The sequence below is a fragment of the Haemorhous mexicanus genome, chromosome 3 (assembly GCF_027477595.1).
Source record: "Haemorhous mexicanus isolate bHaeMex1 chromosome 3, bHaeMex1.pri, whole genome shotgun sequence".
NCBI lineage: Eukaryota > Metazoa > Chordata > Aves > Passeriformes > Fringillidae > Haemorhous > Haemorhous mexicanus.
In genome coordinates, this window is record NC_082343.1 from 109,161,629 (window position 1) to 109,187,390 (window position 25,762).

The window sequence follows — 25,762 nt, forward strand, 5'->3', positions numbered from 1 at the left end:
TACAGCTGAACTCTTTCTAGAGTGCAATCAGTTACAGACGTACCATCATGCTGATATTTACAGGAGTATACTTCATATCAAGTTTTCTTGTTGAAACCACCTCAGCTTATACTCTTTGGAAAATAACCCCAAATAAAACAAAAAAGGAGCACTGCCTCCAAGCCCCTAAGAAAAATAAAATCTGACGTACATGCAAAACCAAGTGGGGCAGCACTTTGCCCTCTGTTAAGATGTACTTTTCTCAGCCTAGAGAAGTTCTTTTTGCTAAAGGGAAAGAATAAGATCTCTCGAATCCTCTTCAGGCAGCTCCAGTAACTTCTGTGACCCACGGGCACTTTTCTCACGTGACATCCTAAAAACCGACACTTGCAACTTGCAAACGCAAAGGAAAAACAACGAGAAGCAAGCACAGGAACAAACAAATAAAGCAAGCACAGCTCGAGAAGGAAAGCGAGCCAGGCCGCAGCGCCCGCGGGAAGGCGGCACCGGGACTCGAACCCGCTTTCTCCCGGGCTCTCCTGGGCCCCACGCCCGAGGAGCGAAAGTGCCGGGCGGTGCCGCTGCGCACGCGCGTTCCCGGGCAGCACGTTCCGGCCGCGCTTCGCGCCGCCATTTTGGGCGTGCGGCGCCGCCGGGTGTGGCTCGGCGCTGCTGCCCGCGGGCGGTGAGGCGGCTGCGGCGGCTGCTGGAGGGCGCTGGGCTCCGCTGGGCTCCGCTCGGCTCCGCTCCCTGGTCCCCCTGGGCGGCCGCAGCCTCTGCCCGTGCCGGCTCCTCTTAGGTGAGTGCCGCGTCAGACAGCGCAGGCAGCTCAGCCTGTATCTTGTGTCTTGCATTTGGTTGCATTTAAAAGTCCTTTTGCTATGGCATTAATTGTCTTTAAGTTAGTGGTTCGTGATGGAAGTATGCATTTTAATGGCTGAGGAGTTGCAAGTAAATACAAATGTGTGACCAATCCTGCTTAGAAAGTAGGTGGTGGGTGCCTGTATGGTGTTCCTCCAACTGGTTTGGTTTTTTGCACTTCAGTGAGGGAAGTTTAGCCAGGCTGTGATTTCAGGAGGGTGGATTCAATTTTTTCAGTTTTGTAAATTTGGTTTTTGTAATCTTAAGATTGTAGTTTAGCCAGGCATGAGGAACTTTTCCAGGGTGTGTTTATCAGGCAGGAGGAGGATTTAGAGAATTGCAGAATGGTTTGTGTTGGAAGGAACTTTAAAGTTCATCTACTTTCAACCCCCCTGCCATGGGCAGGGACCCTCTTCTATTGGAGCAGGTTCCTCAGAGTGCCCTCCAGCCTGGGCTTGAACACTGTGGGGCAGCCACAGCTGCTCTGCACAACCTGTTTCAGTGCTTCACCACCTCCACAATAAAATATTTCTTTGTAATACCTATTCTAAACCTGCTTCCTTTCAGTTGAAAGACATTCCCCCATTTCTTATTATCCCATGCCTTTGTAAAAGTATAGTACACTACGATACCTTTAGGTATCGTAGGGTACTGTAAGGTTTCTATGAAACTGTCCCTTTTTCAGGCTGAACAGCCCAACTCCTTTAGCCTCTCTCCATAGGAGAGATGCTCCAGCCCTATCATCATTTTTATGGCTTCTTCTGAGCTCGCTCCAACTGGTCCATGTTCTTTCTGTGCTTGGGACCCCACATCTGGATGCAGCACTGCAGGTGGGGTCTCACAGGGCAGGGCAGAGGGACAGAATTGCCATCCTGGACCTGCCACCCACGCTCCCTTTGATGCAGCCCAGGTTGTGTTTGATTTCCTGGACTGTGAGTGGGCAGTGCTGGTTCATGTTGAGCTTCTTATCAACAGACACCCCAAAGACCATCAGGGGTGCTCTCAGTAGGAGAAGTAGTACAGGAATATAGTTGATGTGTATTTTTCTGATTTTTCTACTGTTCTTTCTCACAGAGAGATACGTAGTTATCAACTTCTGGGCTGTGTTTCCTTTAGAAGATGTGTCACTAATGAAGGTGGAAAGGTCAGTACACAGCAAAAGGCCGTTTTGTCAACTGTAGAAATGTGGCTGTGTCAGTGTGATGCTGTTACTCAGACTGTGATAACAGACAAGCATTAATACACAAATTGTTTTATTTTGTTATGTGTTAGTGCAAATAGGGCATATTTTCAGTGAAGGGGGGGAAAAAAAGGGAGCAGAGTTTCAGTCAGGCCCCTTCTAAAGTTTAAGTCTCTCTAGTGATCAAATGTTTCTTCCAGGCAGACAGGACCAATTCCTTAAGGCTGTTTGCTTTCATTAAAAGCACCCAGATTTTCACTTTCTGTTACAGGGGAAGGTGGGTAAAAGGGGTCTTGTTGAAGCAGGAATTTGTCAGATCTGAGTTTGATACTGCTTTTACTGGGAGGAGGTTTGTGGTTATTTTTTGTTTGTTTGTTTGTTTGTTTGGTGTTTTGTTTGTTTTGTTTTGGTTTTTTTTTTGTCTAGTGGTTTTGATTTTTTTGGGTTTGTTTTTTTTTTTTTTGTTGGTTTTAGAAGTTATGCATCCTTCATCCTTCTGCCCTACTGCTTTACAGTAGGGCTGCTCATTTATTTATTAGAGGCCTTTTTTTTGTGTGTTTTTTTTGTGGGGGGGGGGTTTACATTTTTCTGTGAGCTAGAATGATAGGGATCAATATTTTTTCTGAAGACAGGTTGTGTGTTCACTACCTACTTCACATTTGGTTGTGATGAAAACTGTAATGACAGTTTTACTGAAGATTTTTTGCAGGCTAAGGGGATCTTGCCCTAAAACTCCTGTAGTTGAAACTGAAAGTTTAAGTTCCAGCTTTACATGAAAATTCATAAATCAAGGTTATCTTTGTCCAGACTATCCTTGAGCATTTATCCACTGTCTTTGCATTTTATGTTGTCTACCTCAAAATACTTTGTTAGAACAGCAGTTCATTTAATGGACTTGCTTGATTAAATTATCATCATACACAGCCTTTTTGAACAGTGTGAAGTCACAGATTCAGTGAATCATTGACTGACGTATGAATTAAACTGGAAGTTTGGCTTCAAGACTGGATTATAGATCAGAAAAGTATCTGAATGTTTTGAAGATATTTAAACTGTCAGAATTGGAGCGTTGAGACCATACAAAACACAGCTGGCACAGTTGTTATTTGATGAGCAGTGCAGAAATGTTGCACATAGATGATAATCTCAGTATGTCCTTGCAATTACAAGAACCTTAAATATGCTATTGGTACAGACAGCCAGAGTAAACAGTAGAGCATGGAGCTATAAATTGTCTGTGATTTGAAGAAGTTATTTAGACAGAAAATGCAGGGTGAGAACGGGATGACTCCTTGGTCTTTTACACATTAAAAAGAAGGAGAAACAGACTGGAATACCTTGGTGTTATTGTGGGAGCAACATTTTGGTTAAAAATTATTCTCAGGTGATAAAAAAATCTGTTGCCGCATGAGTGAACCCAGAGGTACTTTTTTCATGTTTACTGAGCATGTCTTTACCAAGAGGATTGCATGGTGTGTATCTCAGTTGCCTAAAACATGACATTCTTAAATGTTTAGTATATGTTTTAGCCAGAATTTTAATAATATGCTGTTAAACCATTTTGAAAATAAACATGATGTAATGAATTAGTTGGGAAGAAAAAATACAGAAAATTATCAAGATGATCATACTCTTTTTCTTTGCAGACAGGATGGAATCTCTGACTCCTTCACCAGACTCAGTAGATAAGAAATTGAAGATAACTCATGTAGAATGCCATCCTGAGAGCTTGGTTATAGTGTTCCAGGCTCAGTACAATGTAGGATGTGAGCTTGACTATTTCATACTGCAGAATGAAATACAGCGTGCGTTCAAAGTAAAAGATGATGTCTGTGTTGGTGGATCTTGCTTGGTGGAAGACACAGAGGGAGAATGGCATAGAGGAAGAGTTCTGAGAAAAAAAGGGAATATTTGTGAGACTTTTCTTATAGACACTGGACACGTGTTGGCTATTGAGGAAACACATCTTGCTGCTGCTAGTGATAAATTGTTTCAGCTGCCTCCAAAGGTGGTTTTGGGTGTTTTTGCAAGCATACTTCCTCTTGGAGATAAATGGGGTCCCAAAGCCGTTAACTATTTTTCATCTCTGGTAGGATTGCAGATCACTGGTCATGTGAAGGCTGTTACACCATATCAACTGTTTATTCTAGAAGTGCCTAAGATTATTACTGATGTTATTGAACTGCAGCTAGGTAAATTCATTGATGGAGATTCATTTTGTCTCGTTGTAGAAACTTTAAGAGCATTGCCCCAAGGAATCCTTTGTAAGAGAATGCCACAACTGTTGACACAGAAGTATCCGTTCAGGGAGTTACTTACCTTAAATAATTCTGAGAAACCAACAGATTTTTGGCATGTTCCAGATCAACTCTTTCCATGTCTACCTGTTGGCAGTAAAGAAAATGTAAAAATAACTGGTGCAGGAAGCCCAAATAAATTTTATTGTCAGATACAGAAATGGCAGAAAGAGCTGGAATGTTTGACAGGAGCTATGCATTTGTACTATGAAGCCCTTGTTGGAGAAAATACCACATCTTGTGATAGTTTCGGGCTACTCTGTGCTGCCAAGAGGCAAAACGGACATTGGCATAGAGGAGTGATAAAACAGCTTCTCTCTGACCATGTGGAGGTCTGGTTTATGGATTTTGGCATTATTGAAGCTGTGCCACCTAGTTGTATTCGGAAACTGAAAGCTGAGTTCATGACCTTACCAATGATTTCATTTCCATGTACGCTGTCTTGTTTTGGTAGTCAGGATGAAACAGTAGTAAAATTTCAGCTCAAGGAACTTAAACAAGCCTTAATAGGACAAACCTCTGTGTGTGTCCAAGTTGATTTATACAATAACACTGAACGCTTGTATTATATAACGCTGCAGAAACAAAATCTTGGAATTAATGCTGAGCATCCAGAAGACCAGAATGAGACAGCTGCACCTTGTGTCTCGCTTTTGGAAACAAAACCCAGAAGTATTGCACTAAACCACAAACCAAGTCCTGAGAGAAACAGTTCGTCGAAGAATTACTCTGGAAACAAAGATAAAAAAGCCTGCTTACCTGAACGGGACATTTCTTTCTCCAGCCACTGCAAGAGAGTAGAGATGCAAATGAACTCTTTTTATGGAGCTTTTGTAGTATACGTCATAAATCCATCTGACTTTTGGATTCAGACTTGTAAATACCAGAATGAGTTTCGTGCCTTGATGAAAAACATTGCCTGCACATACAGTCAGTATAGAGATGATGAGATGGTCCTGAAAAAACCAGAACCTGGGTTGCTGTGCTGTGCCCGGTATAGCAGGGATGGGTGTTATTACCGGGGTGTTGTCACAAAAGTGTTTCGTGTTAGCATTACAGTTTACTTTCTGGATTTTGGAAATACAGATACTATACCTTGTCACCATGTGAAAACATTGCTTCCCGAGTTTTCTGATTTACCAGCTTTAGCTGTGTGTTGTTCCCTTGCTTGCACATTTCCTGTTGATGGTGTGTGGGTTAAAAAAGAAACTGATTTCTTTAAAAATGTGGTGTTGAACAAACCACTGCTACTTCATGTGGTTGGAAAGCAAAACAACAAGTACATTGTTAATGTGCAGTGTCATACTGGTTTCCTGCAAGGAAATGTTGCCACGTGTATGGTTCAAGCTGGTTATGCTGAATATCGGCTGAAGCCACCAGAGTCTGTTGTAAGGGCAGCAAAAAAGCGGCACAGTGGGAGTCACCTCAAATGTAAAAAAGAAAAAATCAATGCAGAGAGCACCACCAGTAATATTTGCAAAAATAAGGTGTTGGGAAATGGAGACATGCTTCAGAAGGAAAAATCATTAAATGTGCCGCCAGTGCCTAGAGAATCTGTTGTGCCATCCTGGTCAGGAGAAGGTGCTGTCTCTGTAATGCATAGGTTGGTATGTGAGGAAAAATTAGTTTATAAGGAGCTTGTGTTTAAACCAGGAACTGTTCATGAAGTGGTGTGTTCTTGCATCTTTTCCCCAGCAGATTTTTCATGTCAACTGCAAAGTAAACTGCCAGAGCTAAATAACTTAATGGGACAAATTCAGACATATTATAAAGATCATACCACTCCCTACAAAACTGGACAGGTTGCCTGTGTTGTTAAGGATCCCAAAGATGGGAAGTGGTACAGAGCAACTGTTGTGCAGGAGGTATCCACAGATGAAGTTGATGTGATTTTTGTAGACTATGGTTATCAGGAAAGAGTTTCACTAAAAGATGTACAGGGTGTTCTTCCAGATTTCCTAACTCTAGAGAGTCAAGCATTTCGGTGTGGACTTAAAAATGTAGTCTTACAGACTGACTCAGTCAATTGGTCTGAAGAAGTGCACAGACAATTTGAAGACTTCATTTCTTCTTCTAGAGGACCCCTGACTTGCACCATTTATGCTCTTGTTCTTGTGAGCCCCAACTGTTTATGCAATGTAGTTGACTTACAGACTCCACTTAATAGTGTAGAGGAATTCCTCAGAGAACGTGGTCTCACCCAGCCTGAATGTGTTGGACTGAGAAACCTTTCATATTTGGGTTCTCTGTACAGTTTTTGCTATTCGTCTTTTAATATAAAAATTGGAAGTGAGGAGGAGGTTTATATAACTCACATAAATAGTCCTTCAGAATTCTATTGTCAGCTTAACCGCAACTCTGAAACTCTTGAGGCATTGATGAAGAAGGTTAGTGACATAAGTGAAATGTCAGGTAATGTAAATTATCATGGCAATGCACGACTGTGTATAGCCAAATATGTGGAAGATGGTCTCTTTTACAGAGCTTTGGCTTTTCCTGTGGAATCAACGTCCTTTCTGTTGGTTGACTATGTGGATTTTGGAAATAGGAGTATGGTGGAGAGGGACCAGTTGATGCCTATTCCAGATTCTGCCACTGACCTGCTATTCACACCCATGCAAGCTATTAAATTCTGTCTGTCAGATCTAAGGGGGGCAGAATTTCCAGCAAGAGTTACTACATGGTTTGCGAAAACATTCCTTGGTAAACTGCTGAAGGCTGTAATTTTATCCAGAGAACCAGAAGGAAAGATTGTTGTGGAGTTGTATGATGGACAGCTCAAAGTTAGTCAGAAAATTAAAGAAAAGTTATTGGCAGAGTTGGCACAGGAAAGCCATATGGAACAATGTAGAAGTAATGAAGGAGAGATATGTCACGTGAAAGACGACAAAGAAATTAATAAAGTTAGTGTTAAAGATCCTGAGATCCTTAAATTGAAAACTGAAATGAAATGCCAAGCCCATGATGAGTATTTCCAGGCAGATGTTGGTGAGAATTTTGGAGATGAAGAGCAAACTGCATGTAGCACACCAAAGTTGTGTAGTGGATTCTCAAAACAGCAGACTTTACATGACAGCAAAGATCAAGGTTTTAGAAATACTTTCAGTTCTCTTCTGGAGAACGGAGAGGAACCTTGGATTGGACAACCTGCTTCTCACTCCCTCTCTTATTCTGCTTTACATTTAAAGGAAATAACTGTAAATGCTCTCTCTGAATCTCAGAATGAAAGACCAAATTGTACAGGTCAACAGGAAAGGAGTAATAAAAATATACCTACATTAAGCAGCCTTCCTCAGCGTGATATTCGGGTGAATACTGAAGTAGCAGGTTATATTTCTCATATGAATAGTCCATCAAGTTTCTATGTTCACTTTGCAGAGGATGAAAACTTAATAATAAAACTAGCAGATGATTTGAATGAAAGCTTGGAGAATAGAGGTCGGGAAAATTGCTTAAATGAGCTCATGGTAGGGGATCTCATTGTTGCAGAGCACAACGCTGATTGTTTTTACTATAGAGCAGTTATTAAAACTCTGAAATCAGGAAACTCCTATGAGGTAGAATTTATTGACTATGGTAATACTGCAGTTGTAAGTTCGTCAAAAATCCGCAGGATTCCAGAAAAGTTCTTAACTCTGCCAAGGTTTAGTGTTCATTGTTTCCTTAGCAGTGTAAAAAGTGTTCCTGAGGAAAGCTGGACTAAAGAAAGTGCTGCATATTTTGCAAGAACAATAAGTGACAAGCCAGTAGCTTGCAGGTTCTTACAGCAACATGGAGAAAAATGGGAAATAGATGTAATTTGTGATGGAGAGTCTTTGTCTAACAGCTTTTTGCATAAAATAGACAGCATAAGGTGGAATAGCACATGGGTATTTTCTTTGGAAAATAAGCCTAAACAACATGGTAATCCTCGAAAGTCTAAGAATAGTTTAGGTGGCCAAAATAAAACCAAGGCTCCTGGGATGAAAAATATTTCTGTGAAACCCTTAAGTCTCCTTCATCAGGTTTTAAATTCTGGACAAGTAGAAGCAGCAGAAGTAGTTAATATTTCAAAGAGTGGAGAATTTTATGTACAGTTACTTAAAAATCTGCAAATACTACATGAGTTAAATGTAATGCTTGACAAAGAAGCACAAAGAAGTGATTTACTTAGAGTGGATGACATTGAACAGGGTCTGGAATGCATTACACAATCTGAAAGGAACTTAAAATGGAATCGATCAAAAGTGATAAAGAAATTTGTCAGGGAAAAGCTAATGCTAGTTTTTTTCATGGATTATGGCACGTGTGAGATGGTGTCCTTAAATAATGCAAAGATTCTCAGTGATGAGGTTAAGAGTATTCCTAAACAAGCTGTTTATTGTAGGTGGATTTGTTTTAAAAACCTGAAGAAAATTCACTTAGACCATGTAGTAAATGCACTTCTGGATTGTGAAATAAGGATCTTGTTTTTGAGATACTTGAAATCATCTGATATTTGGGAGGTAGATATTTTAGTGGGAGAAGTTACACTTCAGGAATATTTGAACCAGATCTTAAGTCATTGTTGGACAATTGTTGGACCAGAAAAATGTAGTAATACCAACTGCAAGGAGTTTGATACATCATTCAGGATAAATTCAGTCATGTGGATGCTGCTGCGTAGTGGCAGAACATATCCTGGGTGTGCAACTGCAGTTACTGATCCTTCAAACTTCAGCATCCAGTTTGAAATCTTCTTTGATTGCATGCGAAACTTGTCCTTGCTGCTCTCTGACCTCCCTGACAATTTGCCAGCTCTGCCAGAAGAACTTGTGGTACCTGGTGCTAGCTGCTTGATCGAGTTTGGGCAGGAAGCAGAGTGGTACAGGGCAGAAATTAGTGAAGTAACAGATCAGTCTGTTGTTCTTACATTTATTGATTATGGCTTTCTGAGGACCATACCTTATTCTGATATCCATAAACTTAAAGTGGTTCCAGAAAGTCTGTTATACTTGCCACGCTTGGCACACTCTTGCTCTTTGCATGATACAGTTCCTGGGAAGGGGGAACACTGGAGTGAGGAAGCTATAGTTCTGTTTCAGCAGCTTCTTCATAAACCAGGTCTGGTATTTCATTTTATCCACTATGGCTCTGAAATGAAGTTAGAGGTGGATGTTTTGTGTGAAGATAGCAATCTGTCTGATGCCTTAATTGCTGCAGGCCACGCAGTCTGCTCTCACAGTAGGTGCTGTCCCATTGCAGTTGACAGACTCTAATCAGAAAAAAGAATTGCAAGTGGCCAGATTCTAGTTACTATGCTTCCCTTTGTGAACCAGTATAATTATGATAACAATTCTGATTTTGCTGACAGAAGTTAGGTAAAGAAGAGAAACAAAAAACCCTTTTGAAGCGCAACATTAGCTATAAAAAAAGTTTCAAAGAAGAGAGTGTGGTAAAGTGGCTGCTAGAGTACCATTAACAAAGGATCTGAGTTTATGACACTGAAAGGAAGGAAAACTTACAAAAGATGGACAGTACGGTGAAGATGAGATTTTTTTCAGCATTATGATGACAAAAAAAATAAAGTTGTCATAACACAAACTAAATCTTCTACCAGAAACACTGGATGAGGCTTGTGATTCTGATGTTCTACAGTCTGGAAAGACAGTGTGTGAAGCTACTGTCAGAGAATTAGTTGAATGATCAGTAGGTTGCAGTTAGAAAAGCACTACTTCAAAGCAAAATAAACCAAACAGCCTTTTTGTTGGAATGCTCTCGAAGTTTTTGTATGTATATGTATAATCTTTATTTGCAGTAACGTGGTTTACAGCGTGATGTCTCCATTTTTTGGATGTTCAGAAAACAAAGATGCCAGACATTTTCGTTGGTTCTGATTCCAGTTTCCACATGAGAAAAGTTTCAATGTTCACTATGATTAAGCCAAAAATCTGGATTCCCATTTATGGGACAGACATGCATTAGGTTGTTTTCAGTTAGTTCTTGCTGTAGAGATGCTATTGCCCCTTTTGAAGGTTCTCTTAGTATCCGAGTTGCATCATTTTGGGATGTTTCACTCTGCCGAGCGTGTGTGTTCCACTGATACTTCTTCATCTTCCTCCCCATCAGAATGAAGAGAGGGACTTTTCTCCAAGTACTTAGTCAATACACTGTAAAGTCAAAATACTGTTTATATCTTAAAAGGAAACATTCAGAACCATTTTTTTTTTCCTCTTTTGTGGGAGGAGGAAATTTGAAAACTGAAAAGTGATGGTAATACTTTGTATCTTAGAAGGGGGTAGTATTTTTCAGTATCTAGTCTGAAATGGTAAGAATTTGTCAGCTGTTTTTCTGATATATTTGTTTTTTTTTTTTTTTTTTTGCCCTCACCCCCTTCCTCTGTTGTTTGGACAAAGTATGAAGTGTCCTGAAGTAATGAGGGGTTTCCTTTGTATGCTCTGTGATTGTTTGAATTTCAGTGAGAAAATGAATACAACCCTAATGGTAAACAACATATCTTTGGCATCTCTAGAAGTAAACAATATTTAACAACACACATGCCCTTTGCTCCCCAGTCCCCCCCCTCCCACCCCCTCCATATCATGATGTATTAAATTTATGTGAAAACCTGTAAGCTTTATTTGGAAAACAGATTTTTTTTTTTTTTTTCCCCCCCAGTAAGAGAGACATGTCTGGGAAAGTCAAATAAGAGGTGAGACAATGCCAGCTGATCTTTACAAGGTTCACTCTGCTGGTGAATTATTCTTAAAGCTTATATTATATTTGTAGTACAAGTGAAAAATGCCCATTACTAACAAGTCAGAAAATTTGTAAGATAAAATTGCTCAAGTAAATACTATTTAAAATATCAGTAATGTTATGTTAATATAGTGATTAGAAAAAGGGGTGGGGTTTGTAACCATTTGTGATTGTTTTCTTTATATTGCATCATTTCTTTATATTTGAGAATTTCAAGGTTTTCCTGCTAAAATTGTAAGCTTACCTGGCACATTCTTTGTCAATAGTTAGACATACTGCTGGCTGTTAGTATAAAACACAAAGGTTGTATTGTGCAACATTACTCATGTTGAGTGATGACTTTACACTTGCTGTGCTGGTTCATTGTAGTGCCACGTAGAGGCACTGACATATATTAATTAACACTGATTCTAACTTCTGGCTGTCTTTCAGTTGGAAAGTAGGATCTTGGGCATCTGTTCTTTATAAAAATCATTTGGATACCCTAAGTGCAGACATGTTGTGTACAGTAATACACAACTTGCATATTTTAAGTAGTTTTATTTTTTTGTTTATGTATATTGTGCTTTAACTTGTTGTAGAATATTGCTTCTCTAATGTTACAAAATGGAGCCTAGAAATGATGTATGAATAAGAAAAAAATAAACAGCTGTGTGTACTATTTTTATGTTTCACAAATTGCAAATGTTAGATTTATTTGCAAGAACGTGTGTTTTGTTTTCAACTTGTAATGAGACTAGCTCATGATAGTAATTCTTTTACTGCAGGTCTGATACTCAAAATGCTTCAAGTAAAAATCAGATAATTGAAAGTATTTCAGGATTATACTGCATCTGTAAATATAAAGAATGTCTTGTTGCCTCTGTTGATGCAGATTCTCAGAAGTGCATTACAAGGATGTGTTATGATTGTTAGATTGAGTTGCTGGGAGGTCTGGCTGTGTATTTTATGCCCAGTCTTCTTTCTCTGGTGTGTAACTCTGCTGTTAAAGCATTTTTCTTGTAAGAAGGAGAATCTATGCTCAGAACCTGGTTAGAAGAAGTTGTCAATTATTTAGGATGTATAAGTTTAGGTGTGTTTTCCTATTTGTCCTAGAATGAGCATAATGCTGAACAAATGCAGTACTTTCTGTAGTAATAAATTTTTTTTGCTGAAATTTAATTTGAAAGTAATGTTTATATTTTTATACTTTTTGTATTTATTTATACTGTATCATTGATGACTATGATTATTTTTAATCCACAAAAGTGATAGAGAACCAGTTTCATTTTTTTTTAAATTCAAAACTTTCATGTGTATACTGCCTTTTTGTCATAAATAAAATGAATACTAAATAAATAAAATGCTTATCTTCTGTGTAACTTGCCCTGCCTAGGACATTCTGAAGTTTTCTGTGACCTTTGCTGTTGGTGAATGCATTTGAAAATACCTGAAGATACATAAGTATGTGTTGCATGGGACTTCTAAGGGGAAGTACCTCTTGCTGATTTTGCTGAACATTTTTGGCTGATTAAGGAGTAACTTTGCACTACCTCCAAAGGAAATGTGCTCAAACTTCAGCCACCAGAAATTGTGGGCTTGAGAGATGGAGACAAGATCCTTGAGGATTCATGGAGGAAGAGAGGCAAAGAAGGAAAAGGCTTCACTGGGGTAGGAGATGGGTGGTTCAGGTGCTTTGAATGGGCTAAATAGTTACTGTATGAGTCAGGCAGCATAGAAGTGTAAGTGTCCATACAGAAATTGGGGCTTCAGTGCTAAACTAGTGTGTTAAGATTAGTTTTCAGTAAAAAGTTGGGAAATTTAGTGGGAGTGTAGTGTTGGAGGAAGAGCTCCTAGAAATGAACAAATTATCATCGGTTTCATATAGGCAAATTCAAGGATGGAAAAGAGCCTTTGACAGTGTTTTTAATTACCTGTAATGTCTGCAGAGGACTGTGTGTGCATGCTTGAGGGTGTTGTGCTAGCTGCAGACTCAGGTCTGGGGACATGTTTTACTCTTCCACAGACAGCTGCACTTCCTGCCCTTGCTTCATTGCTACCCCTGTGCCTTATCTTCACCCACATTCCTCCCAAATAAACAGCCTGTCCCAAGTGTAATGGGTGCATCTGGCCATGATGGCTGCATCTGAAATAGTGGATTCGGGTCCACAGACAACAGAATAGCCAAGGACTAATCTGAGCCATAGTGTTGGTCAAAGCTGGACTCAAACCAGGTCTGGAAAAAACTAACTGCTGTCATTGCTATGTAGATAAGACTCTGAGTCAAAGACTATCTCACTCCACATTAGTGGAGAGTAGTGGGAAGCCCAGGGCCTGTTGAGGCTGCATGCCAGGATCACCTCTTGAGTAGGGACCTCTCTTGTGGTTACTCCTTGAGGCTGAGAGATTGCTTCCTGCAGCAGCTTCTCAGTAAGTGAATAATGGCATGTTGAACTTTGGAATCTTAGCTGTGTGATACAAAGGCTTGATTGTGCACATGCAAGTCTTTAGACATAAATGAAGGCTGAGATTAAGGCTGGATCCAGCTACAGCTGCTGAGAGGGAGTTGAAAAGCAGGAGGGGTCCTTTCTGAGGCTCATGACTCAACAGTAGGGTCTCCCTGTCAAGTCTGTCTGACTCTAATCTCTATGCAGTGAATAATCAAGTGTATCTTGCCATCAGATTTTGTTAAACCGCTCTTAAATTATCAAATGTTCTTTATCCCTAAACATTTTACTTCTGCTTTCTTACAAGTGAAGTGCATCACTCTATCTGCAATAAGGAAGCAATGCAATTTGTCCATGAAGTTTGCACATTGTACCAAGTTGTAAGAACCAGCTGATACACCTTAAGGACCACAGGCAGCAATCCGGAGGGAGAGGCTGGAGAAACAGGTCAGTAGAAACACAATGAAATGTAACAGGAACAAATGGCCATAAATTAAAATGAAAGGTTTAGGCTGGAAAGCACGATCTTTTCAGAATGAGGACAGTCACTTGCTGCAGAAGGTTTTCCAGAGAGATTGCACAGTCTCCATCCTTGGTATTTACCATCACCCAACTGAATAAAGTTCTTAGAAACCTGGTCTGACCTCACAGATGACCCAGTTCAGGGCAAAAGGTTAAGGGAACTAGAGAGGTACCTCTCTTCACTTGAATTTCCCTGTTACTGCTGCAGCTACTCTTTGTACCTTTGGAGTATCCAAAGCCTTGCTTTGACTACTCAGAAGGGATCAGGGTACTTCTTCCCTGGCAGATTGTGTTGTCTCCCACTCACAGAGAGCTCCTGTGTAGACACTGCAAAGTGTATGTGCTACATGGAGGTGCAAGAAGAGGGCAGAAAAGACTTCTTCCTCAGAAAGCCAAGGAGTTGTCTCCTGATCCCTTCTGAGTCGTCCTGGGGAACAGGGGTTCCCAAAAAAACCTAGCTCTGATAATGTGAAAAGCTTTACTTGGCTAATTTGAGAGTGGGAATAGCAGAGACTGGGAAATCCACTCCAGTTACAGCTGGGAGTAATTTTTAGCATCCAGTGTGTGCAGGGCAGCAGGAAACACTTGACATCAGAGAAGTTTGTGGTATCAGCTTGGCTGCTCTCCTGATTGTCCCAGGAGGTGTGTGTATGGTGGCAGTGTCCTTAAAGGCACAGAGATGTGCTCCTGCTCCTGCCTGTGTGTGGGAGGCAGATTGTTCTGATGGATCCTGGGAGCTGCACTGGAGCCTCTTGGCCCTGTGCATTCAGGGGTTGCTCCTGGTGTACCTGCAGGGGTTGCCCCAGCCTTAAATGTCCTGTAAGTGAAGCTCTCTCTGCTTATGTTCAGAGAAAAGGTGAAACCTGGAGCAGAGCATCCAGCTCTCCACTCTTCAGCACAGGAAAGACATAGGCCTGTTGGAGCAGGTCCGGAGGATGCCATGAAGATGCTCAGAGAGCTGTAACACCTCACCCCACCTGTGGATACAGGCTGAGAGAGCTGGGGTTCAGTTTGGCTAAATGGGAACTTTATAGCAGCCTTCCACTACCAGAAGCATAAAAATGATCAGGCTGTGGAGAGACATTTTAGCAGGGCCTGTTGCAATAGGGCAGGGGTTTATTGCAAAGGGAGTGGTGAAACACTGGCACAGTTTGCTCAGAGAGGTGGTAGATGCTCCGCCCCTGCAAACATTTAAGAGCAGTTTGGACATGGCTCTGAGCAACATCTCTAGTTGGAGATGTTCCTGCAGGGGGATCGGACCAGATGAGCCTTAAAGGTCTCATGATGGTTAGGCAGAGTAGGAGAACAAGGCTGGAGATACTATTTTAAGGGACACCTGATATAAGAAGCTGTTTGGTGGCAAATTCCTTTTATCTGCAGAAAAATAGATGCTGAATTTTCAGGCTGGTTATTCAAAAGCATCTAAAAATGCACATTTCCATTATTGCCCTCTAAATTTCTATTTCTCAACTGTTTATACACAGTTTAAAATCTCCTCCTTTTTTTAACATTTCTTTTCAAGAATCAATTTTTCCATCATAAGAAATATTGTGAAATAAAATCATGGAAATATTTAGTCAGCTCTGAACTGACTTTAGGGACAGCTGTCTTGATTCCTGCAGTTTTAATAAGAAAGTTTCTAGGGCTACTGTGTCTAGATCTGCATAATGAAGGAATTAAAATGGTGATTGCAGCATAATTTTTAGTGAGCAGTAAACATTCGGAATCCTACTGGGTGACCCTGAAATATAATTAGGCCTAGTTCTGTGAAATTATTTTCCTGCAAATTTAAAGAAATGGAATAAAAGTGGGGTTTAAATGGGTTTAATATTCTTTTTGTACTTTAAAGGAATACCAAGGTGTTAAGAGGGAAAACACTATTTGACTGACTTTGATTCTGATTAATTCTTTAGTGTTTAATCACCTTGATTTCGTAGGAGTTTGAACTTAACGCATAATATATGATCAAGCCCTTTAATTATGTTCATTTTCTTTTAAGCCATGGAGCCATTGATCTCTAATCTGACATTCCATATAACATGGAATTTCACTTACTTTTGCATTAAGCCAGTATTCCCCCTTCTGCCTCCAAGGGTTCAAGCCTTCATCTCTCATTCCCCACCTTTGAGCTAAAAGCTTCTTGGTACTCACCCCCTTGAAGCTGTTTTACTGTACTAAAAAGTATTAAAGAGCTGTGATATGTCTCTCTAGCCACAGGAGTCAAGCCTAGTGACTAGACAGTTTTTTGAGCAGGGGAAAACCTATGCTCCACTTTCTCCTGAAAGCAATTTTGAAACATTTTTATATGAAAAAATCATTGATGAAATAACTGTGGGAGCAGACATTAGGAGTATCATAATCCTGTCATGTTCACCACATTTTGCATCCTTTATTTCCTCTAATTAATCTTGGATCCTTTTCAGCAAAGCAGGACATCTTCAGCAAGAGAGAGGAAATGGCTGATAGCTCCTGGATTAAACCACACACCTGAAAGAAATTAAAAACAAAAGTAAGAAAAGGGAAAGACCAACTTTGGTCTGAAATAGAAATTTAACTTTGCATTTTCTTCACTTGGATTGACTGTAGCAGCCTACTTCATGGCAGAATGTATCCTCATTTTCTGTTTTAAAGGATAAAGCATAGTGGAGTATGAGGCAATATGCACTTGAGTTTTATGAGGATCTACAGGGCTGTGAATGAGTGGATGGAGAACCTCCCTGCAGCATAAGTTGGCTAAAGAAGGGTGGCCTCTCAGGTGCCTCCAGGCAGCGTTTCTGTCTGGCTGATTTTAGCATTTCTCCCTTCAGACTCATGAGTCATTAAGAGCGTATCCCAAAACATCTGCCCTGTGCCATGGGCTGTGGAATCTGCTCTGATAGCCAGATGGAAAAGTTAAGTGAAACTTAGTATGCCTTATTTTGTGCCTAATGAGATGTAATGCCTTTAAAAAGTTTATGGCACTAGATCAGCAAAGGGCTTGTACAATGTCTAACAGTGGGGTTTTGTATCCCAGGCACAGAAACCTTTTGGGATTAAGAAGGCTTCCTGTAGTCTGTATGGGGGAAAATCTGATCTCAGTGTGGGATTTAAAAGAGTCTACATATTGATCATAGAAAAACATGAGGATGAGAATGTATTTTAAGTTTTTCACCCTTCCAGAAAAAGGTGGTTTGTGTGGGGTGTAAGTAGGGACATCTGTCTATGCAGTCTTCCCCTGACTTGCATATCTGAAAAGAGCTCATGTAACACAGTTAACAGTTGTTCATAAAACACATCCACCAGTTAAGAAGATAATGCTAATTTTTCATAATAGTGTGTGCTGTTTACATCACTTCCTCAGCTGTTGTGAGTTCCAGTAACAAGTTCCTACAAAACCCATAGCCACAACCTAGAGAAAGCCCCTACAGACTGACATTTTGAGAAAGAGCAGTTTCCCTTCTTTCTGAAGCTGGGCAGCAAGGCATTTGGAATTCCTTGTGCAAAAGAGGAAAGGGTATGATTTGGAAGCCTAGCTGCTAGGGTGCAGAATTAGAGAGATTAAGGTATGTACTCTATATGCTTGCTTCTCTGACCTGTTCATTACTTCATCTGCAGTAGAGCAGTTTCAAGAGGAGTGAATGAAAAGCTTACTTATGCCTTTATGGCTTGGTGATGGAAGGTGTGTTTTTGGACACTGTCAAGCTGAAAACATCCATTGTTTTCTAGGTGAATGATTTAGCTGGTAAACTGCTGATTAGTGTTTGTTACCCTCTTCTCTGTCAACTCTTAAAAAAATAAGTTAGGAGCTCTAGCCCATGTTTTATGCAAAGTGGTCTCTCAGAGAAGCCTTTTCATAACAGGGAGCCCTGAGGGGCAGAAAGAACATCTGCTTTTTGGTGCCTGTCCCCTAAAGGATGTCAGGTGAAAAAAGCCCATGCTTGGATTCCAGCTGAGTGTATGTGGGAGCACTGAGCTGGTGAGACTGAAGTAGTTCAGGGCAGGCTTGGGAGCATAGTTCCTGCTGCCTGGGGAACTGGAAAATCAGATAGGGAAGCAGCTTGTAATTGCAGGTGCCTGTAGGTACAGCAGCTGTTGAACAAGTTATTTTAAATAAGTTTGAACCTGGACAGTACAATTCTGCTTAATTCTTAAGATTTCATTACATTTAGTCCATGCAACCTATTTCATGCAGTTAGTTTTCTTCAAAAATATCTTAGCATAGTTTTAAAATAAAACTGACTGGTGGTGGGATATTTTCAATTGATACTTTTTCATATCTGAGGATGGATTAGGAAGATTGAGCTAGGGACCACTTTTGAGCAATGTGAACACACACAGGGCCAAGGGAGGGACACTTACAATGTATAAAAAGCAAAAATCCTTTTGGCATCATAGCAACCCCATACAACAGTACCAGCTGGGAACTGGCTGGCTGCAGCACAGCTTTGCAGCAAAAAGGGAGGTGTATCCAAAATCAGATGTTTGTGCTTCTGATGGATGATAGGTTGAATGTGTGTGAGTGTTGTGCATGTGTGGTGAGGACATCTACCCGTAGATGGGCTGGGTTTAATCAGTCTCCAGCTGCCTAAACTGAAGATGCAGAGAAAACAACCAGACTCTTCTCAGGAGTGTGCAGTGGAAGAACAATGGGCACAACTTGGAGCAAGGAAAACTTCAGACGTGCAAAAAAACCCAATTATTCCTAGTGAGAGCAGATAAGCACTGACACAGTTTGCCTGGAGAGGCTGTGGCTTTTCCATTTCTTGAAGATACAAACCCTTGAGTGTGGCCCTGGACAGCCTGTTCTGGCTTTGGAGCTGCCCCTGCTTTAAGCACAGGTTGCTGTCACAGGTTAGCCTGCCTGGCACCTTGAATAGGAGTCACACCAAATGGCCTTGAGAGGTCCAGTCCAGGCTTGGTTACTCTTTGATAACTATTATTTTCTTGGATTAGGCACAGTGTCTTGTACACAGACCTGAACTACTTTTTTAGGTGATTCAGTTTGGGAACAGATGGTTTCGTTGTGGTAACTAAGCTTGGTCCCATTTGGGCAACTGAATTAGTGCTTAGTACCAGAGTACAGTACTTAGTACTGTATTCAGGCCAGCTGCTTCCCATGGTGATGTAGCACACAGGTAGTACAGACACAGCCAGTTACCTTCCATGCCACTCTCCAGGTACAGACACCCTTTACCAGAACTATCAATAACAAGGAACTGTCACTATGTGGTTGAACAATGTCAGACAATATACTGCAGTACCAAAAAGCCCTTTTCCTGGCTTGTTTCTTTCAAATTTACACATCTTCTGGTGCAATGGCTTTTTCCCAGCACGTGCCTTCTATAGATGTATATGATTATGAGAGTAAATAAGGCTGAGCTAGGAGGGTTTATTAATAAACAAGTAGCTTATTTTGACAATGACTGTTCTATCTAGACAGTAAGAATTTGCACTGAGATTTTTTCCCTTTTCTGCTATTCTTACACACCAAGTATTTTTCAACAAGATTTTCAATTTAAGGGAATGGACACTCACCTAATGTATCTTCTTGATACTAATAACCCTAACTTTTGAGTGGGTCATGTTTGTAGGATACCTTTCAACATTATTATACTTTATATATATCTGTATCTATAAACAATGAAATCTTTTTAATCAGTTTTCACTTTGTAACCTTTCAAGAAAATTAAATTAGTTTGAAAAAGAAAACCTTGTTGAAGTTAGTAAGCTTATTAATGATGGTAAGGGTTAGATTTTTACAAAGAAAAATTACTGTTTACTGTATTTCAAAAAGGTTTTACTGTATGAAGAATAATATGATATATATAACTAGAAGTAATGGGAGGAAATTAAAAATAATTTAAACTTCCTGAAAACGAGTTCAATTAGACTGTAGAATAAGTTCCCAGGGGAAGCTGTAGAAGGCTCATTATATGGCTTATTTAAAACTAGATTAGATGAAATGCCTGAAGGGAGCAAGCTTGGGCTGTTTCCTGTAAGGCTGAAGGAGATTACCTCAGAGGTATTTTTTCCTTCTGAAATATTTTATTCTGTGATGTGGTCTTGGTAAGTCTCATACATTTGAATATGGGAATGTTTTGTAGGTACTCCTCTTTCTACAATACTTCTGTGAGATTTTAAAAATTAACTTTTTTTTCCTGTTGTAGGAGTTTATAGGTCTTTGTACTGATATGTGAGTAAAAACAATATTTTCTTAAAATACAATATCAGGAATAACTTGTCAAAGTAGAAGTGTGTGGATACTTCCTTATTTTTTCTTTTAGAGTTAGAAATTTGCTCTTAAGGTGGTTGTCTTTATAACCTTGACTCTGCATATCCCTGAGTGGTCTGAAAGTTGTTGTGGTTGTGATGCTTTCTCCTGTTCACAGGGGTGCAGCCCCTGGTGAGCCCAGTGTGTGTTTTGTGTGCTGGGGGTGACCTCAGGCCATGGCCAGGGCTGAGGCACAGTTCCCAGAGGTACCTTGGGGAGGTCACAGTGCAGCTGCTCTGTAGAAGCCCAGGTCTGTCTGTCTGTCTGTCTGTTTGATCATTCTCTGTGCCAGTGGCTGGATGGATATTCCACAGCGAGTGGAAATCCATCCAGCCACTGGCACAGAGAATGATCAAACAGACAGACAGACAGAGTGAAAGGACGTGGAAGAATGGCTGCATGGGCATTGCTGAGTGGCTCTCTGGTTTTCTCACCTGCTGTTCTAGCAAGAGCAAAACTGTACAGTTTCACAGACATTCTCTGTCCATTTTCTATGTGTATACATGAAAACTCTGCTACTTCTTTTTTTTAACTTCTAACTTAGTCTCCATGATAAACTTGTAAGTCATATATGATCTGAACTTTCCTTATTTTTATTTTTTACTGACATAGAAGAAGAAAGTTTCTTCTACAGTGGTTTTAGGAAAGATTTTGTACTAAGCAAAAGAATTTGCTGGTCTTTATAGTACTGTATTTGAGTTTTTGGCGAGTACTCAATCAGGGTGGAAACTCAAAATAACTAAAGAACTAGTGGCCTATAAATTTACAATTCTACAGTGTGAATCCACAGTATTTGTTCCAACAAGTTATGATTTGATAGCTGATGCCAAAGGGAGTGTCGACATTCATTTAATTTTGGATCATTGGATCCAAAGCTGTCCTGGTGGTTATGGCATGCTATTATTTTTGTCCCTGTCAAAACCAATGAACAGTTGTACTAGTGATTGGCTTAGCTGGCCAGAGATGCTCAAAACAGAAGATTAATGATGAAGAGCTGGACCATACACAGAGTGTTTCAAGGGGAAATTAAACTTTAGTTTGAAATATATTAATGTAGAATTTGCATTAATGTTATAATATAATTGCAATACTTTCATAAAGAAAAACACTTGTAGTTTATAGCACATCTAAACAATTCATAGATTATTTGTTATTTTTTACTTGGAATGTAAAATTTTCTTTGGCCAATTTTCTTTGGCCAGTAGTTACGTAGGTTCTGTTCCTGTAATACAAAAATATCTTCATCGCCAGAGACAATATTGTCATCCACTGCAATCATCATGCATGGCACATGCACAAACAGGTTTCCTTAAAATCTCACCACTTCCAGTGGTACTGCTAGATGATTATAGTGGGTTTGCATGGCAAGGTTTTGGTAGTGGATGGACTACAAGGGTGGCTTCTATGAGAAACTTCCAGAAATTCCCCCATGTCCAGCAGAGGCAATGTCAGCCAGCTCCAAAAAGGACTCGCTGCTGCCAAGGCTGGGCCACTCAGGGATTATGGCAGAGCCTCTGACAGAGTTAAGGGGAAAAAAGTTATTGCACAGGAGCCAGGAGAGAGGAGTGAGAGTATGTGAAAGCAACAACCCTGAATAGCCCAAGGTCAGTGCAGGAGGAAGGGCAGGAAGGGGCAGGAGCTGCTCCAGTCCCAGGGGCTGAGATTCCCCTGCAGCCCCTGGTGCAGCCGCTGGTGCAGCTGTGCCCCTGCAGCCCATGGAGGCCCATGGGGGAGCAGAGATCCACCTGCAGCCATGGAGGATCCTACAGCAGGGCAGGGGGATGCCCGAAGGAGGCTGAGACCCGGTGCAGGACCTGTGACTCTGAGGGGGAGCCCTGCTGGAACAGCCTGTCCCTAAAGGACTGCATCCGTGCGAGGGACCGACCATGCTGGAACAGTCTGTGCAGAACTGTAGTCCATGGGAAGGACTCATGTTGGAGAAGTCCCTAGAGGACTCTCTCCTGTGGGAGGGACCCCACCCTGGAACAGGTGAAGACTGAGGAGTTCTCCCCCTGAGGAGAAGGAGCAGCAGAGGCAACGTGTGATGAGCTGACCACAGCCCCCATTCCCCATCCTCCTGTGAAAGAAGTTGAGGGTGGAGCAGAGGAAAGGTGTTTAAAAGCTTGGTTTAATTTCTGATTATCCTCCTCTGATTTGATTTGTAATAAATTCAGTAAATTTCCCCAAGTCAAGTCTATTTTGCCCATGATGGTCACTGCTGAGGGATCTCTCCAGCCCTCGTCCCAGCCCATGAATCTGTCACTATAATTTCTCTCCCCTGCCCAGCTGAGGGGGGCAGTGACAGAAGGGCTTTGCTTGGAACATGGCACCACACCAGAGTCAACCCACCACACTGAGCTTTATTTGAATAACTCTCTTTTCTTCTAATTGCTGTTTCCTTTTAATTTTTCTGTTAGCTCAGAGGTCATCCCATTCCTTATATCGAAATCTGCTATGACCTTTTTTTTTTCTGACAGAAGATACTTGCAGAGTTTTTCAGTTTAAATGGCTCTCTACTCTGTTAAACCTTTCTTCATATTTTTATTTACCTGCTTGGGCTACTTTGGGATTGTGTATATTAAAACTGTGATCATAACAAGACACTGGCAAAAATGAGGTGTCAATCTCTGCAAAATAACAAACCTACAGATGAATAGCATTGTATACTCACTATATTAAGGATATTGTTTCTACAACCCCAAGTTTTTTGCCCACTGTTTAATGGTAACAACCAAATTTGAAGCAATGGCTTGAATGAGTGGGAAAGAGATCAAAATAATTCAAAATAATATTATGTTGACCAGGTAGGAAAATGTTTTGATTTCATTAAGAGACATCTGGCCACCAGGTGGAGACTTTGCTTTAACTTTTCCTAAACCAAAGCTGAAAAAGAAGATATCAGCCTAAGAAGCCATTTGCACAAAAATAAAATAATCCCATTTATTTTCCAGGTCTTCTTGTAGATAATTCTTGCAAAGAAAAGTTTCCCAAGCTGATCTGAGGAGGCTAAGCCTTAATTCTTTGTAAAAAAAGAGAGAAGCATAGAGTATAAGATCTAGCAATATATTGCTGAATTGTTTCATGAAATAATGGAATTTGCTAAAGTTAAATATGTTCTATCTGCTTGATTCTTCTTTTTAAGTGGCAGGGAATTGACCATTCTCGAATTATTGTCATTAAAAATGACCTAGTTATAAAAACTCTTTGGCCTTTAGAATTTGCAGCAGGTTTAAATAACATTTATCTTTGTGTAGCATAGTTAATAGCAAAGACATAATTGCATGCTTTTCTGTAAGTGGAAGTCCCTAAATGCAAATACTAATAGACAGTGTCATCTATAACAATCTGCAAATTTATGGAGGAAATTGGTTTTCCAGGCTAGCTATTTATTAATATGGAGGAGAGTAATATTAAATTGGAGCTCCACCATATTTCTTTACATTTTTATACAATGAAGAGGCTTCAGAAAGAGGTGAGGACCCATTGCCCTGTAACTAATCTGTCTGCAGAGTTTTAGTAATGGGGCAGGAAAAGAAAGCATTTTTCCTTTCTGCAATTAGCAATAAGAACATTAGATTAGCAATAAGAACATTTTTCAGCTACAAACTAGTTGAAAAAGGGAGATAGATATGTGAGTAAATCTGGGGGCTGAGTCACAAGTGAATAAAGGAAATAAAAGGCTGATATCATGAATCAGATTATTTTGTGCAGGAGTGTGTCCAAAAAAAAAAGAGGATGAGTTGATTTTGGATAGGTAAAAAAACCCCATATAGATGTGGTTTAAAAGGGTGCACATGACAATGCTGAGTGACAGAGCAATGAAAGCTGCAGTCAGGTGAGGAACGAGGCTGGTGGTGGCAGGTGGAGGGGTCTCAGGGATTCCAGCACTATTCTGCTATTCTGCACTTTAGTGTGCTTAGTTTATTCCCTGGTCCTCATCCTGTAGACCTTTGGGCCGAAGAAGGGATGCCAGTCCTGTTCCTGCTTTTGGCATATTCCATCAGCAGACATCTGAAAAATGTTCATTTGAAAGAAAGAACAAGTGGAATTAAAGCCTCAGCCATGGCTGGTGGCATCTGCTTTGGGCCTGGGGATAAGCACAGTATCTGTCTCTAGCAGTGAGTGGGCGTTGTGGAATGGAAAGACATGCTCTTGTAGAAAAATGCTTGCTGTTTTTAAAAAAAAGGAAAATGAAATTTAAATAAATAAATAAATACTAGAAAAACAGTTTTAAAAATCCCAAAGAACTTTTAGGATCAAGTAGTGCATGGGAGTTGGGCAGTTGAGGAATTTTTTACAGCTTTTGATTTGGTATGAAACCTGAAGGTACTTATAAAGCTGTGAGGGTATCCAGTGAGTTCTGCTGGGGTTAGTGCTGCACTTCAATGTGCCTCTGGGCCACACTCATCCCTTGGGTGCTGTGGAAAAGATTCAGGGTGCCTTAGGCAAGCTGATCTGGATGGGCTTTCAGTTTTCAGTACAGAACTATTTTTCCCCCCTATTATCCACATCTATCTTCTGGTTTTTTTTTGAGATAGAGAACAAATTTTGGAAAGGTGTTTCATCTTAATTTGAAGTCATCACATTAATTCATTCATTATAGATAATTGACCATTTGTCATTAGAAATGTGGATCTTTAGTTTTATTATGAATTTGCCTTTTTTGTAATCCAGACATTGGTGGTATTTGGTGCTCCTGTTTGGCTTTCTAGGGTATTCATTATGAATCACTAGAAAAATTATTCACAAAGACTAAAAAAGCAGAGCCCCATAATTAATGATAAAACTGTACTTTAGTGCTGTTTGTACATGAGGGATGTGTGGCACTCTGAGGGCAGGTTCTCCTGGCGTGGACCATTTGTTCCATATGGGCTCATAGTTCCATGTGGTTAGAAGGAGGATAATCTAGCACTCAAAATAAGATCTGGAAACTGCCTGATGTCCCTCATTTGTGAAAGGCAGTTCTTTGGGTGCCACTGTTAGTATAAAATACTAAGTGGGGGAAAGCTTATGATCACATCTGTAAGGTTCATCCTCATTAGATCTTCTATGATGGTGCAATCCACAGTTCCTGAGGGTGAAATTTTGATTATATTACTGAGATTTGATTTATAAAAGAGGACTGTTACATAACCTGCAGGTTTAAATGTGTCCCTTAATATTTTCCTTTCTTTTTGAATTTATACCATTTTCTTCCATGTATTTCAGAGCAAAAGACTTTCAGCAGGTTCTTTAAAGGGCAGTGAGGTGACTAGAGCTTATTTAGTGATTGGCCATTATGCATAAGCCAAAGAATAGCATTAATTGCAGCAAAATATTAAGCCCCTTATTGAGACTTTTTTTTTAATACAGCTTTGAGATTTGTTGAAATAAGTCAGACTAACACAGACTGTCATGGACATTATTTGCATTTGATCAATTCATGTGCTGGCCTAAGCTGCTGAACTATTCAGGCTGAAGGGTTTCGCTATTGTCCTTGTTCCTGTAGATATCACAGAGGAGAAGATTAAGAGCATTATAACTTTAACAT

The 25,762-nt window shown here is 40.3% G+C and overlaps 1 protein-coding gene across 1 annotated transcript; it reads left to right on the forward strand.

The window, feature by feature from the left end:
* Positions 1 to 1,911: 1,911 nt before the first annotated feature.
* On the forward strand, positions 1,912 to 10,860 carry TDRD15 (tudor domain containing 15). Its single transcript, XM_059842955.1, has 2 exons — positions 1,912 to 1,984; positions 3,667 to 10,860. Exon 2 carries the CDS (start codon positions 3,672 to 3,674, stop codon positions 9,552 to 9,554), a length of 5,883 nt encoding a protein of 1,960 aa, XP_059698938.1. The 5' UTR covers positions 1,912 to 1,984; positions 3,667 to 3,671; the 3' UTR covers positions 9,555 to 10,860.
* The last annotated feature ends 14,902 nt before the right edge of the window (positions 10,861 to 25,762 follow it).